The 13593-nt window shown below is 46.4% G+C and overlaps 1 protein-coding gene across 1 annotated transcript in view; it reads left to right on the top strand.

The window, feature by feature from the left end:
• Positions 1 to 13593, top strand: part of PDCD11 (programmed cell death 11) — a 55706-nt gene that overhangs the window by 568 nt on the left and 41545 nt on the right. The window contains exons 2-7 of the mRNA XM_002718594.5: positions 3000 to 3117; positions 3797 to 3928; positions 5287 to 5454; positions 9590 to 9751; positions 10900 to 11023; positions 11492 to 11673. Of these exons, the coding sequence (XP_002718640.1) occupies positions 3010 to 3117; positions 3797 to 3928; positions 5287 to 5454; positions 9590 to 9751; positions 10900 to 11023; positions 11492 to 11673 (876 nt within the window). The 5' untranslated portion in view covers positions 3000 to 3009. The remainder of the gene's footprint in view (positions 1 to 2999; positions 3118 to 3796; positions 3929 to 5286; positions 5455 to 9589; positions 9752 to 10899; positions 11024 to 11491; positions 11674 to 13593) is intronic.

Here is a 13593-nt window from a genome sequence, read left to right as displayed (position 1 = left end):
TAGTATCCATTTCTGGGTCTGGTGGTTTCTCTGCTGTGTTGCATTGGAGCCCTTCTACCTGATTTATTTGCCTTCATTCCTCTATCTTTTTGTCTAGTGCAGTCTGCAGTAGCCTGCAGTGTGCAAATACGTATATATTTTTCTTGTTACTATTTTGACACATTCGTTGCTTGAGATTCTAAGTTCATAAAAAAAATATGAACTTACTCTTATCTAATTCAGGACCTTTCACAAAAAAGCACAACCTGTCTCTTAAAATTTAACTCCAGCTTATGATGCTTCATTCTTCACATAATTGGTTGAACAGTTTTTCAAAGAAGAGCAACAGTAAGCCTTTGCGTGTTTGATATACAAATTATTGGTATTTATTGAAATAACAGACTTTTCCTGTTTCCATGCCTTTTCTCATATTTCTTTCTGATGCATCAAACTCCCATTCTAGGGGCCGGCCTTGTGCCAGAGTGGGTTAAGCAGTTGCTTGTGGTGCCAGCCTCCCATCTTGGTGCTGATTTAGTGTGCTGGCTGCTCCATGTTCAACCCAGCTCCCTGCTGATGTGCTGGGAAGCAGCGGAGGATGGCCCAAGTGCTTGGGCCCGCACCCACATCCCACATGGGAGACCAGGAGGAAGCTCTTGATTCCTGGCTTCAGCTCGGGCCAGTCCCGGCTGTTGTGGCCATTTGGGGAATGAACCAGGCTGAAAGATCTTTTTCTTTGTTTCTCTCTCTCAGTAACTCGGCTGGCTGGATGGATGGATGGATAGATAGAACGATAGAAAGAAAGAGAGAGAGAACTTTACCATTCCATCTGTCACACTCTTTTTTTTTTAACATTGAGCTCAAAAGCATTTTTTTAAATGATGCTTTTTCTCCTTTACTGGAGCTCTATCACTACCTGCCTCTTTGTTGATAATTTACAATCCATTCTGTGTTAAAACAAATGTTTCATTTACTTGAAAGGCAGAGTGACAGAGAGAGATCTTTCATTCTCTGGTTCACTCCCCAAATGCCCTCAAAAGCCAGGGTTGGGGCAGGCTGAAGTCAGGAGCCAGGAATTTCATGTGGGTCTCCTGTGTGGTTGGCAGGGGCCCAAGCACTTGAACCATCATCTCCTGCCTCCCAGGATTCATTATTAGGAAACTGGATCAGAAACAGAATACCTGGGACTTGAACCAGTACTCTAATGAGGGAGCCCCAAAGCAGTGTGTTAACTTGCTGCACCACAACACTTGCCCCTCATTTTATATTTTATGTTAGTTGCATAATTGTATTGTCTTCTAAAAAGTACATGTGTCTGAGCCAGCGCTGCGGCTCACTTGGCTAGTCCTCCGCCTGCGGTGCCGGCACACCAGGTTCTAGTCCTGATTGGGGTGCCGGATTCTGTCTCAGTTGCTCCTCTTCCAGGCCAGCTCTCTGCTGTGGCCCGGGAAGGCAGTGGAGGATGGGCCAAGTGCTTGGGCCCTGCACCCGCATGGGAGACCAGGAGAAAGCACCTGGCTCCTGGCTTTGGATCGGCGCAGCGCACCGGCCGTAGCGGCCATTTGGGGGGTGAACCAACGGAAGGAAGACCCATCTCTCTGTCTCTCTCTCTCACTGTCTAACTCTGCCTGTCAAAAAAAAAAAAAAAAAAAGTGCATGTGTCTGGGCCTTTGTTATGACATAGCAGGTAAAGCTGCTGCCCTGCAACACTGGCATCCCATAGGGGTGCTGGTTTGAATCCTGGCTGCTCTTCTGATCCAGCTCCCTGCTAATGTGTCTGGGAAAGCAGCAGAAGATCGCCCAAGTCCTTGGGCCCCTGCACCCACATGGGAGACCCGGAAGAAGCTCCTGGCTCCTGATCTCAGCCTGGCCCAGCCCTGGCTGCTGTGGCCATTTGGGGAGTGAACCAGCATATGAAAGATCTCTCTCCATCTCTCCCTTTCTCTCTGTAACTCTGCCTTTCAAATAAATAAAGTAAATCTTTAAAAAGAAAAAAAAAAGGAGGCCAGCGCCGTGGCTCACTAGGCTAATCCTCCGCCTCGCAGCACCGGCACACCGGGTTCTAGTCCCGGTCGGGGCACTGGATTCTGTCCTGGTTGCCCCTCTTCCAGGCCAGCCCTCTGCTGTGGCCCGGGAGTGCAGTGGAGGATGGCCCAGGTGCTTGGGCCCTGCACCCCATGGGAGACCAGGAAAAGCACCTGGCTCCTGCCATCGGGTCAGCGCAGTGCACCGGCCGCAGCGTGCCGGCCATGGTGGCTATTGGAGGGTGAACCAACGGCAAAAGGAAGACCTTTGTCTCTGTCTCTCTCTCTCACTTTCCACTCTGCCTGTCAAAAAAATAAATAAATAAATAAAAAGGAAAAAAAAAGGGTATGTGTTCTTTGAAGGTAGGAGGTTGTTTATTCTTTTGTGTGCCTCTTACCTAACTAACAGCTGCTTAGTATTTACTACCTTAAATCTTTAACTTCCTTTCCTGGAGGAAGGTATGTGATTTTGAAGCACAGAATGTTGAAAAGATGAAGCATCCAGATCCTGACATCTGAACTGTCGAGGACATTGTCCTGAATGTTGTCTAGCGCAATGCTAGAGGTGACAGCTCTTGCCCACTGATAACCACCTTAACAAAATCTACCTTCAGCGCTACATCTCACCATTCTTCCTCTTCTCTCTCTCTCTCTTTTTTTTTTTTTTTTTTTTTTTTTTTAAAGATTTACTTATTTATTTGAAAGGCAGAGTTACAGAGAGGCAGAGAGAGAGAAAAATCTCCCATGTGCTGGGTCACTCCCTGATGGCCACAATGGCTGGAGCTGTGCCAATCTGAAGTCTGGAGCCAGGAGCTTCTTCTGGGTCTCTCATGCGGATGCAGGGGCCCAAGGACTTGAGCCATCTTCTACTGTTTCCCCAGGCCATAGCAGAGAGCCGGGACCCGAACCAGTGCCCCTATGGTATGCTGGCACTGCAGGCAGCGCCTTTACCCACTACACCACAGCACTAGACCTCACCATTCTTTATATTGTTTTTAGGAGCCCAAACATGGCAACACTGGAAGAAAGCTTCCCTCGAGGGGGTACAAGAAAGAAATCAGATCACAAATCAGAGAAATCTTTCCCGCAGTCAGTTGAACAAGACAACTTATTTGATGTAAGTGGTATGCTTGTTTAGTGAGACTCACCGGAAGCTTTCTAGTGTCTTTTCTGTGAACGTTGAGCCTTGTTTGAAAACATGTTATTTTCCACATTTATTTCCTGTTCAAGTCTACTGGATATTGAACTTGTTAGAGAGGCTTTACTACCAACAAGGCTACATTTTTTAAAATGTGGCATTTAGATTGAAGTTTGAAGTGCTCTATGTTGTATAATGTTTTTTTCCAGCTATGCTGTGAAGTAGAGATTGCAGTTCTGTGATGAGGACCTGAGGGGCAGAGAGGTTATATAATTTAGCTGAAATCCTGTGGCTTGTTAAAAGGGGAGTTGGGGATTTAACTTGGATCTCTAACTCCAGCCTCCAGTTTAATGCACTGTTTCACATTGCTTCTCAAGCCTTGGAACTCCAGGGTCCATCCGTCAGGGGACAAATAACACGGAAGAGGAGAGACTTTGGGAACACGAAGGAGGTTTCTCAGACCTTGGGCAAAGGGCGCATTAGTGACTGAATGGAAGAATTGGAATTGAAGTAGGAATTAAAGGAACAGTTAAGAATGTTGAGTGGGGTGGAGTGGAGGAGTAACAAAGCAAGGTGTAGATGTTTCCAGTGGGAAGACTAGGATTTGCTACTTTGTTTTTTTTTTTTTAATCTTTGTTGGTCTTTTTTTCTCCTTTAGATTTCCACTGAAGAAGAATCCACCAAAAGGAAAAAGAGCCAGAAAGGGCCAGCAAAAACAAAAAAGTTGAAAAGTGAAGAGAGAGAAAGGAGCAAGTCTGTAAGAGAGAAGTTTGAAATCCTTAGTGTTGAGGTTTGTTGAAATTTAGTTTTCCTTTGAACAAACGATCTTGTTTCTTTTATTCTTTTCTCCCTTCATTCTTTTATGCCTTTTGTGTGTCTGTGGCTTCTCGCAGTTTGCCCTGAGAACTCAGCATTATTGATTACTCACCAATGCCTGAGTTCTCTAGGATGCTGTAGGCTTGCTTGTGGCCTCATGGGGCTTATGTTTCAGTCAGTTCAGAGATTAGAGCAGTCATTCTAGTACTACCCATTCATTTCATTGATGTGAAACTATCTCAGAGGAGTGAAATATATAGTCTTAATATGTTCCTTAAATTTCTTTTTAAGATTTATTTATTTTGAAAGTTAGAGAGAGATCTTCCATCTGTTAGTTTACTCCCCAGATGGCTGCAATGGCCAGCACTGGGCCAGGCTAAAGCCAGGGCCGCCCACATGGGTGGCAGGGGTCCAAGCCCTTGGGCGGTCTTCCACTGCTTTTCCTAGGCCATTAACAGGGAGCTGGATCTGAAGTAGAGCATCCAGGACACAGTATAGGCCCATATAGGATGCCAGCACCGCAGGTGGCAGCCTAACCTGTACCACAATGCTGGCTCCAAATTTTTAAAATTTATTTACTTATTAAAGATTTCTTTATTTGAAAGGCAGAGTGACACAGAGAGAGAGCCCTTCCATCCTGTGGCTCACTCTCTAAGTGCCTGTAATAGCTAGGGCTGGATTAGGCTGAAGCTAGGAGCCTGGGATTGCATCTGGGTGGCAGGGACTCAAGTACTTGAACTATCCTCTGCTGCCTACCAGGCATATTAGCAGGAAACAGGATTGGAAGTGGAGGTGGAATGCAAACGGAGGCACTTCTGAATGGGATGTGGGCATCCCAAGCAGTGTGTTACCACTACACCAAATGCCAGCCCAATCCTGTAGCTTTTATTTATTTATTTATTTTATTTGAAAGGCAAGAGTTATAGAGAGAAGGAGAGAGAGCAATTGAGATCTTCTGTCCGTTGGTTTTCTCCCCAGATGGCTGCAATGGCTGGAGCTGGGCCAGGCTGAAGCCAGCAGCCAGGAGCTTCATCCAGGTCTCTTGCATGGTCGCAGGGGCCCAAGGACTTGGACCATCTTCTATTGCTTTCCCAGGTGCATTAGCAGGAAGCAGGATCTGAAGTAGAGCATCCAGGATTTGAACAGGTGCTCATATGGGATGCTCGTGTGGCAAGTAGTGGCTTAACCCACTGCGCCACAGTGCTGGCCCCAGTCATATAGCTTTTAAATAAATGTCAGAGTTGGAACTGAAGCCAGACACCCATCTCCCCCAGTCTCTCCTTTCATTGCTCTCTTCCATGTTGTAGACATTTCTCTTCTTTTCTCTTCTAGTCCCTGTGTGAGGGAATGCGGATTTTGGGTTGTGTGAAAGAGGTGAATGAACTGGAGCTGGTGATCAGTCTCCCGAACGGCCTCCAGGGATTTGTGCAAGTGACTGAAATCTGTGATGCCTATACTGAAAAACTAAATGAGCAGATGACGCAGGAAGAACCTCTGAAGGTAAGGGAGATCTGCAGGATACCTGTTTCTAGAAACAGGGTACACAGATGTAAAATTACAGCTTTGCTACGTACTAAGAAGGAAAGGTACAAGGAGCCATGAGAGTTTATAAGAATAGGATTTTTTTTTTTTTGGTAAATAATAAAGGTATTTTTAATTATTACAGGGAACCTGGAAGACTTCTCTAAAAGGGATGTTTGGGACAAGATCTGAAGGATGAGGGTGTCTTAGTGAGGAAGAAATGGAGTACAGATAGAAGAAGCTTGATATGTAACAGAGAAGGCTAGAATGGCTAGAGAGGAGACAGCAAGGGCAAGTGTGGTGTGGGATGGAGCGGAGAGCAGAGTGCAGGCCAGATTATGTGTGTGGTCTTGCAGGCCATAGTGAGGATTTTGTGTGTGTGTGTGTGTGTGTGTGTTAAATATTTTATTTATTTATTTGAGAGGCAGAGTTACAGAGAGAGGGAGAGACAGAGAGGAAGGTCTTCATCCACTGGTTCATTCCCCAAATGGTTGCAACGGCCAGCGCTGGGCTAATCTGAAACCAGGAGCTTCTTCTGGTCTCCCACATGGGTGCAGGGGCCCAAGCACTTGGGCTGTCTTCTGCTGCTTTAGCAGGCCATAGCAGTGAGCTGGGTTGGAGGAGGAGCAGCTGGGACACAAACAGGTACCCTCATCGGATTCTAGTTTCTCAGGTGGAGGCTTAGCCTACCATGCCACAGTGCTGGCCGTGAGGATGAATTTTTAGGTACTAGTGGGAAGCCCTTGGAATGTTCTCATTGGGGTGGTGTTGAGAGGTACATGGCATAAGCTGGATGGAAGAAGTACTAGAAGTTGTCTGGAGATGTTAGGAGGCAGTTGTAGCAGTCTGGGCTCTGGGAACGATGGCAGCTTGAGTTTATGATTTCCTGAGGATTGAGGAGATGAAGTCATTCCCCAGTGATAGTTTTCATATGGGCTGAGGGACAGAGAGAAGTGGCAGAGATCAGTCTGGATTTCTGTGTGAGACTTGACAGCTGGCCATGCCATTTTCAGATAGAAGAAGGCTTGGACTGGACTGGGGGAGGTGGACATGGTATGGCTTTTGTTTGTTTGTTTGTTTAAGATTTATTTAAAAGGCAGAGTTACAGAGAGGCAGAGACAGAGAGAGAGATCTTCCATCTGCTGGTTCACTCTCCATATGGTGCAACAGTTGGAGCTGCGTCTACCCGAAGCCAGGAGCCAGGAGCCAGGAGCCTCCTCCGGGTCTCTCACATAGGTGCAGGGACCCAAGCACTTAGGCCATCCTTTACTGCCTTCCCAGGACACAGCAGAGAACTGGATTGGAAGTAGAGCAGCTAGGACTCAAATCGGCACCCATATAGGATGCCAACATTGCAGGCAGTGGCTTTACCCACTGTGCCACAGCACCGGTTGCTGATAAGGCTTTTTATTTTTTATTTTTTTATTTGACAGAATTAGACAGAAAGGTCTTCCTTCCGTTAGTTCCCCCCCCCCCCCCAAATGGCCGCTATGGCCAGTGCGCTGTGCCGATCCGAAGCCAGGAAGGAGCCAGGTGCTTCCTCCTGGTCTCCCATGCGGGTGCAGGGCCCAAGCACTTGGGCCATCCTCCACTTCCTTCCCGGGCCACAGCAGAGAGCTGGACTGGAAGAGGAGCAGCAGGGACTAGAACCTGGCGCCTATATGGGATGCCGGTACCGCAGGTGGAGGATTAACCAAGTGAGCCATGGCGCCGGCCCCTGCTGATATGGCTTTTTGATGTGTATAATTTGAGGTGAAATTGAGATATCCAGTAGACAGGTGATTACAGAACTCAGGAATGTCTAGCCCGAAGACAAAATAATTGAAACCTCTTTATTTAGATGCTAATTCAAGCTTTCAAGGGAGAAAGTTCCTAGTAGGGAGGAAATGGATTGAGAAGCTACTAAAAATTGGGTCTAGAATAAATATCATATTTTATTTTTTGAAAGATTTATTTTTTTTTTCAAGGGCAGAGTGATATATACAGAGAGAGATCTTCCACTCACTGGTTCACTCCCAAATGGCCTCAACCATGTGGCAGCGTGAGATGGCGGGTGGGAGTGGTGCTGGTCTAGCTCAAACCAGGAGCCTGGAGCTTAGGGACTAGATCAGAAGTGGAGCAGCCAGGACTTGAACTAGCAATCTGAAATGGGCTGCCAGTGTCACAGGTGGCTGCTTAACTCACTGCCACAACACTGGTCCCTAAATGTTGTTTTTTTAAAAAAAGATTTATTTATTTTAATTGAAAGATTTGCAGAGAGAGAAGGAGAGGCAGAGAGAGAGTGAGGGAGAGAGAGAGAGATCTTCCATCTGCTGGTTTACTCCCCAATTGGCTGCAACGGCCAGTGCTGCTGAGCTGAAGCCAGGAGCCAGGAGCTTCCTCCCTGTCTCCCACAAGGGTGCAGGTGCTCAAGGACTTGGGCCATCTTCCACTGCTATCCCAGGCCATATCAGAGAGCTGGATTGGAAGTGGAGCAGCCGGGACTCGAACCGGTGCCCATATTGTATGCCGGCACTGCAGGCAGCATCTTTACCTGCTACACCACAGCGCCAGCCCCCTAAATATTGTATTTTAATTCCTGAATCAGAAGAGTTGCTGTGAGAAAAAGCAGGAAGATCCAGAGAGATTGAGAAGAAAACTAGTGAATCAAAGGTCTTAGAAGCCAGGGAGGAAACATTTAAAGAAGGAAGGAGCAGTCAGGAATGTTAAGTGCTTTTTAAAGATCACATGAGAGAAGGACCATTGGATTAATTAGTTCATTTATTTGTTTTTAAAGATTCATTTATTTATTTGAAAGTCTGAGTCACACAGAGAGAGGAGGAGAGGGAGAGGGAGAGATAGAGAGAGAGAGAGAGAGAGAGAAAGAGGTGTCTTCCATTTGCTGGTTCACTCCCAGTTGGGCCACAATGGCCCGAGCTGAGCCGATCCGAAGCTAGGAGCCAGGAGCTTCTTCCGGGTGTCCCACATGGGTGCAGGGGCCCAAGCACTTGGGCCATCCTGTACTGCTTTCCCAGGCCATAGCAGAGAGCTGGATTGGAAGTGGAGCAGCCGGAACACAAACTGGTGCCCATATGGGATGCCGGCACTGCAGGTGCAGCTTTACCCACTAGGCCACAGTGCTGGCCCTGATCATTGGATTTAGTAGCATGGAGCTTGCTGGTGAATTTATTGGGAGATGAAGTTGTGCATGAGAGAGTGGAAAGTGGATTGCAGTAGGAGCAAATAGGAGATGAAGTAGAGATGGTCAATATAGACCACTCTTTAAAAAAAAAAAAATTATTCGGAAGGCATGGAGGCAGAGACAGGCAGAGCTCCCATCTACTGGCTCACTTGTGCAATGCCCACTACAGCCAAGCTGAAGCGAGCAGCCTGAAACTCACTCAGGTCTCCCATGTGGGTGGCAGGGACCTAGCCATCACCTGCTACCTGCTACCTCTCAGACTCTGTACCAGCTGGAAGTTAGAGTCAGGAGCCGAAGCCAGGAGTTGAGCTCCAACGCGGGATGCAAGCGTCTTACCCACTAAGCCAGATACCCACTCTTTTTTTTTTTTTTTAATGATTTATTTATATATTTGAAAGAATTACACAGAGAGAAAGGAGAGGCAGAGAAAGAGAGAGAGAGAGAGACAGAGAGAGTCAGTCTTCCACCTGCTGGTTTACTCCCCAATTGGCCACAATGGCTGGAGCTGCGTGGATCCAAAGTTAGGAGCCAGGAGCTTCCTCCCAGTCTTCCCATGTGGGTGCAGGGGCCCAAGGACTTGGGCCATCTTCCACTGCTTTCCGAGGCCACAGCAGAGAGCTGGATTGGAAGTGGAGCAGCTGGTTCTCGAACTGGTGCCCATATGGCATTCCAGCACTGCAGGGGGCAGCTTTACCCGCTATGCCACAGTGCTGGCCTCCAGACACCCACTCTTGACATGTCTTTTTATATCCATTCATATGTGTATATATTTGCAGACTTAATGCTGAAGTTCAAGACTGGTGTCTTAGCTGCAGATCTATCTTCCTTTGGTTATTTGGGGTCTGAGGGTGAGAAGCCACTGAGCCAAGGCTGGCATGGCTTCTTGGTTCAGGGGAATGGTAGGTGTCAGATCTTTTCTTTTGTGCAATGCAGGACCTACTCCGCTTGCCTGAACTCTTCGCACCTGGAATGCTGGTGAGATGTGTGGTGAGAAGTCTGGCTATCACGGAGAAGGGCAAAAGGAGTGTCAAGCTATCTCTGAACCCCAAAAACGTCAACAAAGTGCTGAGTGCTGAGGCCCTGAAGCCTGGCATGGTATGTATCTGGGATTAGGGAAGAGGAGCTAGCAGCAGGCCTTCTCCTGGCCCTATCCCCAGAAGAACATGGTGTGGGTCACTTTTTACTTTCAGCTTAATTGTTACACATAGTCATGGATCTTCTGGAGGGAAGGTCTCCTAGATGCTTTGGGTGCTTCCTGGACATTGCAGACTTAAACCTAATCATTACCTTAGAGTAGAAAAAGGGAAAGCCAGTGCAATTTAGCTGATGACAGAGAAAGAGGCTCCCAGGGAGCCATAGTAGGGGGCTTGCTGATGGTGAGAGGAGTGAGTCCCCTGTAGTGCCTAACCTTACAGATTAAGTCTTTCAAAGGCCTCTGACTGATGTGTGGAATGCTTGAGGGCTGCTCTCTGAGGGCAGGAGACAGGGTAGATGGTGGTTAGTCTGTTGGCTGTGTTAATTAATAGATATCCCACTAATTATGTCCAGTCCAGTGGAGAGTCAGGAGAAGTTAGTCCTGACTCCAGGACCTCCAAGTGGGTACAAAAGAATAAACTATGCTCATATAAGTACTTACTATGTGATCTTGCATTGTGTGGTTAGAGGCAGTCAGATTTGGGAAAGGTCCAGAAAGTTTGGTAGAATTTAGTTGAGTAGAAAGGAATAAAAGTTGTAGGAAATTGACAAGTGTCAAAAAGCCTGCTCCATGACAGTTGCTGTTTAGACACTTTGATGAGATCCTCTTCTGTGAGGGAAGTAAATATTTTCCCCCTGTACATTTGAGGAAATGAACTTGAAAGGTTAAGACCCTTACCACAGACTGAGTAGCTCCTGGCCGTGCAGGGTCTTCTGTTTATCCCTTTTTGCATAACATAGAAGATTTCCTGTCTTCTGAGAAGTCTCCAGGTGGTGAGAGACTTTTTTTCATGCTTTTATCATTCAGCTCTGTGTAACACTGCTGAATGATGTACAGACAGAATAGAAATGGAAGGATTCTTCAAGCCCAGCAAAAATTGCTATCTTCTACTCACTTATCTTCTAGTGGAATTGTGGTTTCAAGTTAGAAATGGAGCGGGATTATGGAAGAGTGTGCCCGTGGGTACAGTTGTGTTTGGTAGTGGACATTTGTTGTGTATTCCATTACTGTTGACTTGGAATTTTGGGGAATGTTTTCTTTTCCTCAGCTCCTCACCGGCACTGTCTCCAGCCTGGAAGACCATGGCTACCTCGTAGACATTGGTGTTGGTGGGACCAGAGCTTTTCTGCCACTTCAGAAAGCCCAGGAGTACATCCGACAGAAGAACAAAGGTGAAGGCAGGAAGAAGGGCCCGTCCACGGTGATGGTGCATGTGGGGATTATGTTTAAACGTGATAAAAGGGTGACCCTGAAGGCTGTTTGGTATTTGCAGAATCTGCAGTGCGTCAGCAGTGCGTCTCAGCTGGAAGGATAGGGAAGATAGTTGAAGGGCCAGGAGTGGCAGGGTCTCGCTGGGACCTGATGGACTACTGCTGCCGAGATCTGGGTCCCTAGGCTCTGAAGAGCGCTGTCCTGACTTGTTTACACATTCGTATTTTGTGGGGCAGTTGAACTGTATATTAACTAGGGAAGCTTCATTCCCTTTTCGTAATTGGCCCCTTGGAGATTGGTAATATAGAGACTAATTGATGCCAGCTGGGCTGTAGTCTATGGCTCTTTTCAGGTGTTGTATGGGCCCAAGTTAAAGGTCCTTCTCAACAAAGTATTTTCCCTTTTGGGGACTGGATCTGGGCCTACAGGTGCTAACCTGAAGGTGGGTCAGTACCTGCACTGCATCATTGAAGAGGTGAAAGGTGATGGAGGCGTTGTCAGTCTATCTGTGGGCCACGCGGAGGTTTCTGCTGCCATTGCTTCTGAGGAGCAAAGCTGGACCCTCAATAACCTGTTGCCGGGCCTGGTGGTCAAAGCCCAGGTGCAGAAGGTAGGCTGCTTGTTGTTACTACTATTTCCTAAAACAAAAGTAACTTTGCATAAAGTCTTACCTTCATACCATCTACAATGTTATGCCCAATAGGGTAACATTAGTCACATGTGGCCATTGAGCACTTGAAATGTGGCCAAAGCTATATGTGGAAATGATAATATATTGGACAAGAAAATTAGTAAAATGAGTCCCACTTTTTGTAGTTTTTAAAATGTGACTGCTAGAAAACTTGAAATGAATGTCTGTGGCTGGTATCTTCTCTGTTAGTGTTGGTCTGAAAGGCTGGTTGGTATTAAAAGGCTCATTCTAATGAACTGTCTCACCCTCCTAACCCCTGTCCTTAATGCCATCAGTTTAGCTTTTGAAATTTCCCTCCATAATTCTTAGTAATAATCTCCTGCTGGAATCTCTTGGTTTATCAATTTTAGGTATTTAGATTTAACTTCTTATCAAGGTAGATAAAGATTTGGCTCTCTCAACCTCCTCTCCTCCTCCCTGAGCACTGGAACACATTAAATTTTTGGTTAAATCAGTATTTAGTGTTTAAAATATTATGACTGTATAGTATTGCTGACCTAGGTAATACACTATGCCTTTTTTTTTTTTTTTTTTTTTTTTTTTTTTTTTAAACAGAGAGAGCACTTCCATCTACTGGTTCGCTTTCCAAATGTGTACACATGTAGCCTCTGTTCTACCCTTCTGGGAGAATTTGTCAACTTTAACTTCTAGTTCTCTATTACATTTTTGGTTATAAATGAATCACTAAAAGACTGATAGTCTGTGTGTGAGATGGCTTTGTTCACTGGTTGAGGTGGACTTCACTGTTAGGAACAGGAGCTAGCAAGTTTTCTTTGGATTGCCTCCAAAATGTCCTTGTTACAGGTCTTTTCTGGCATGTTAGATTTCTCTAAACAAGATTTAGAGAGGTTTTCCACCCAAGAGCATCTGTCTACATGAAAGCGAGGTAGGAGAAGGGGGCTGGATATTTACATATCTATGTGATACAAATTTTTTTTTTGGATCCACTTTTTTTAAAGGTTTATTTTATTGGGGCTGGTGCTATGGCATAGCAGGTAAAGCTGCTGCCTACAGTGCCAGCATCCCATATGGGTGCCAGTTTGAATACTGTCTTCTCTTCTTGCTATCCAGCTCTCTGCTATCACTTGGGAAAGCAGTGGGCCCCTCGCCCACATGGGGGACCTGGAAGAAGCTCCTGAATCCTGGCTTCGGATTGGCCCAGCTCCAGCTGTGTTGGCCATTTGGGGAACGAACCAGTGGATGAAAGACTTCTCTCTCTCTTGCTGCCTCTGCCTCTCTGTGACTCTACCTTGTTTATTTAAAAGGCAGAGTTACAGAAAGAGGGAGAGGGAAAGAGACAGAAAGAAATAACTTCCATCCACTGGGTCACTCCCCAGATAGCTATAACAGCAGAACTTGAGCCAGTCTGAAGGCAGGAGCCTAGAACTCCATCTGGGTCTCTCATGTGGGTATCAGGGGTCCAAGTACTTGGGCCATCTACTGCTGCTTTCCCTGCGCTCATATGGGATGCCAGGGTCACAAGCAATGGCTTAACCCATTGTACCACAACACTGGCCCCTGGATCCACATGTTCCAGAAAAGTCTTCATATGTTTTGATTCTGATCATTTGCCAGAGAATAAGTTTCTTGTTTTCTGTGGGTATGGGAGAGGGGCTGGGGTCTGACTTCATTCCATGCATTTAGTTGTCTCTTTTTACTACTCTGTTTTGAGGTGCCTATCACCTTAGCTTTAAGGGGGCCCTGCAGAATAAATCAGCTTATTCATGGTCAGTATCTGTCTTGCAAACATTTGGGTTTTACCATCTTAATCTGGACAAGAATTTATACAAGTTGTCAGGCTGGCAGTTCCCCAAGGATGTGCTAAGCTCCTTCCTCTCA

This window comes from Oryctolagus cuniculus, chromosome 15 (assembly GCF_964237555.1).
Source record: "Oryctolagus cuniculus chromosome 15, mOryCun1.1, whole genome shotgun sequence".
In the NCBI taxonomy this organism is placed as follows: domain Eukaryota; kingdom Metazoa; phylum Chordata; class Mammalia; order Lagomorpha; family Leporidae; genus Oryctolagus; species Oryctolagus cuniculus.
Note: the sequence above shows the minus strand (reverse complement) of the source record. Positions and strands in the feature narration are given on the sequence as shown.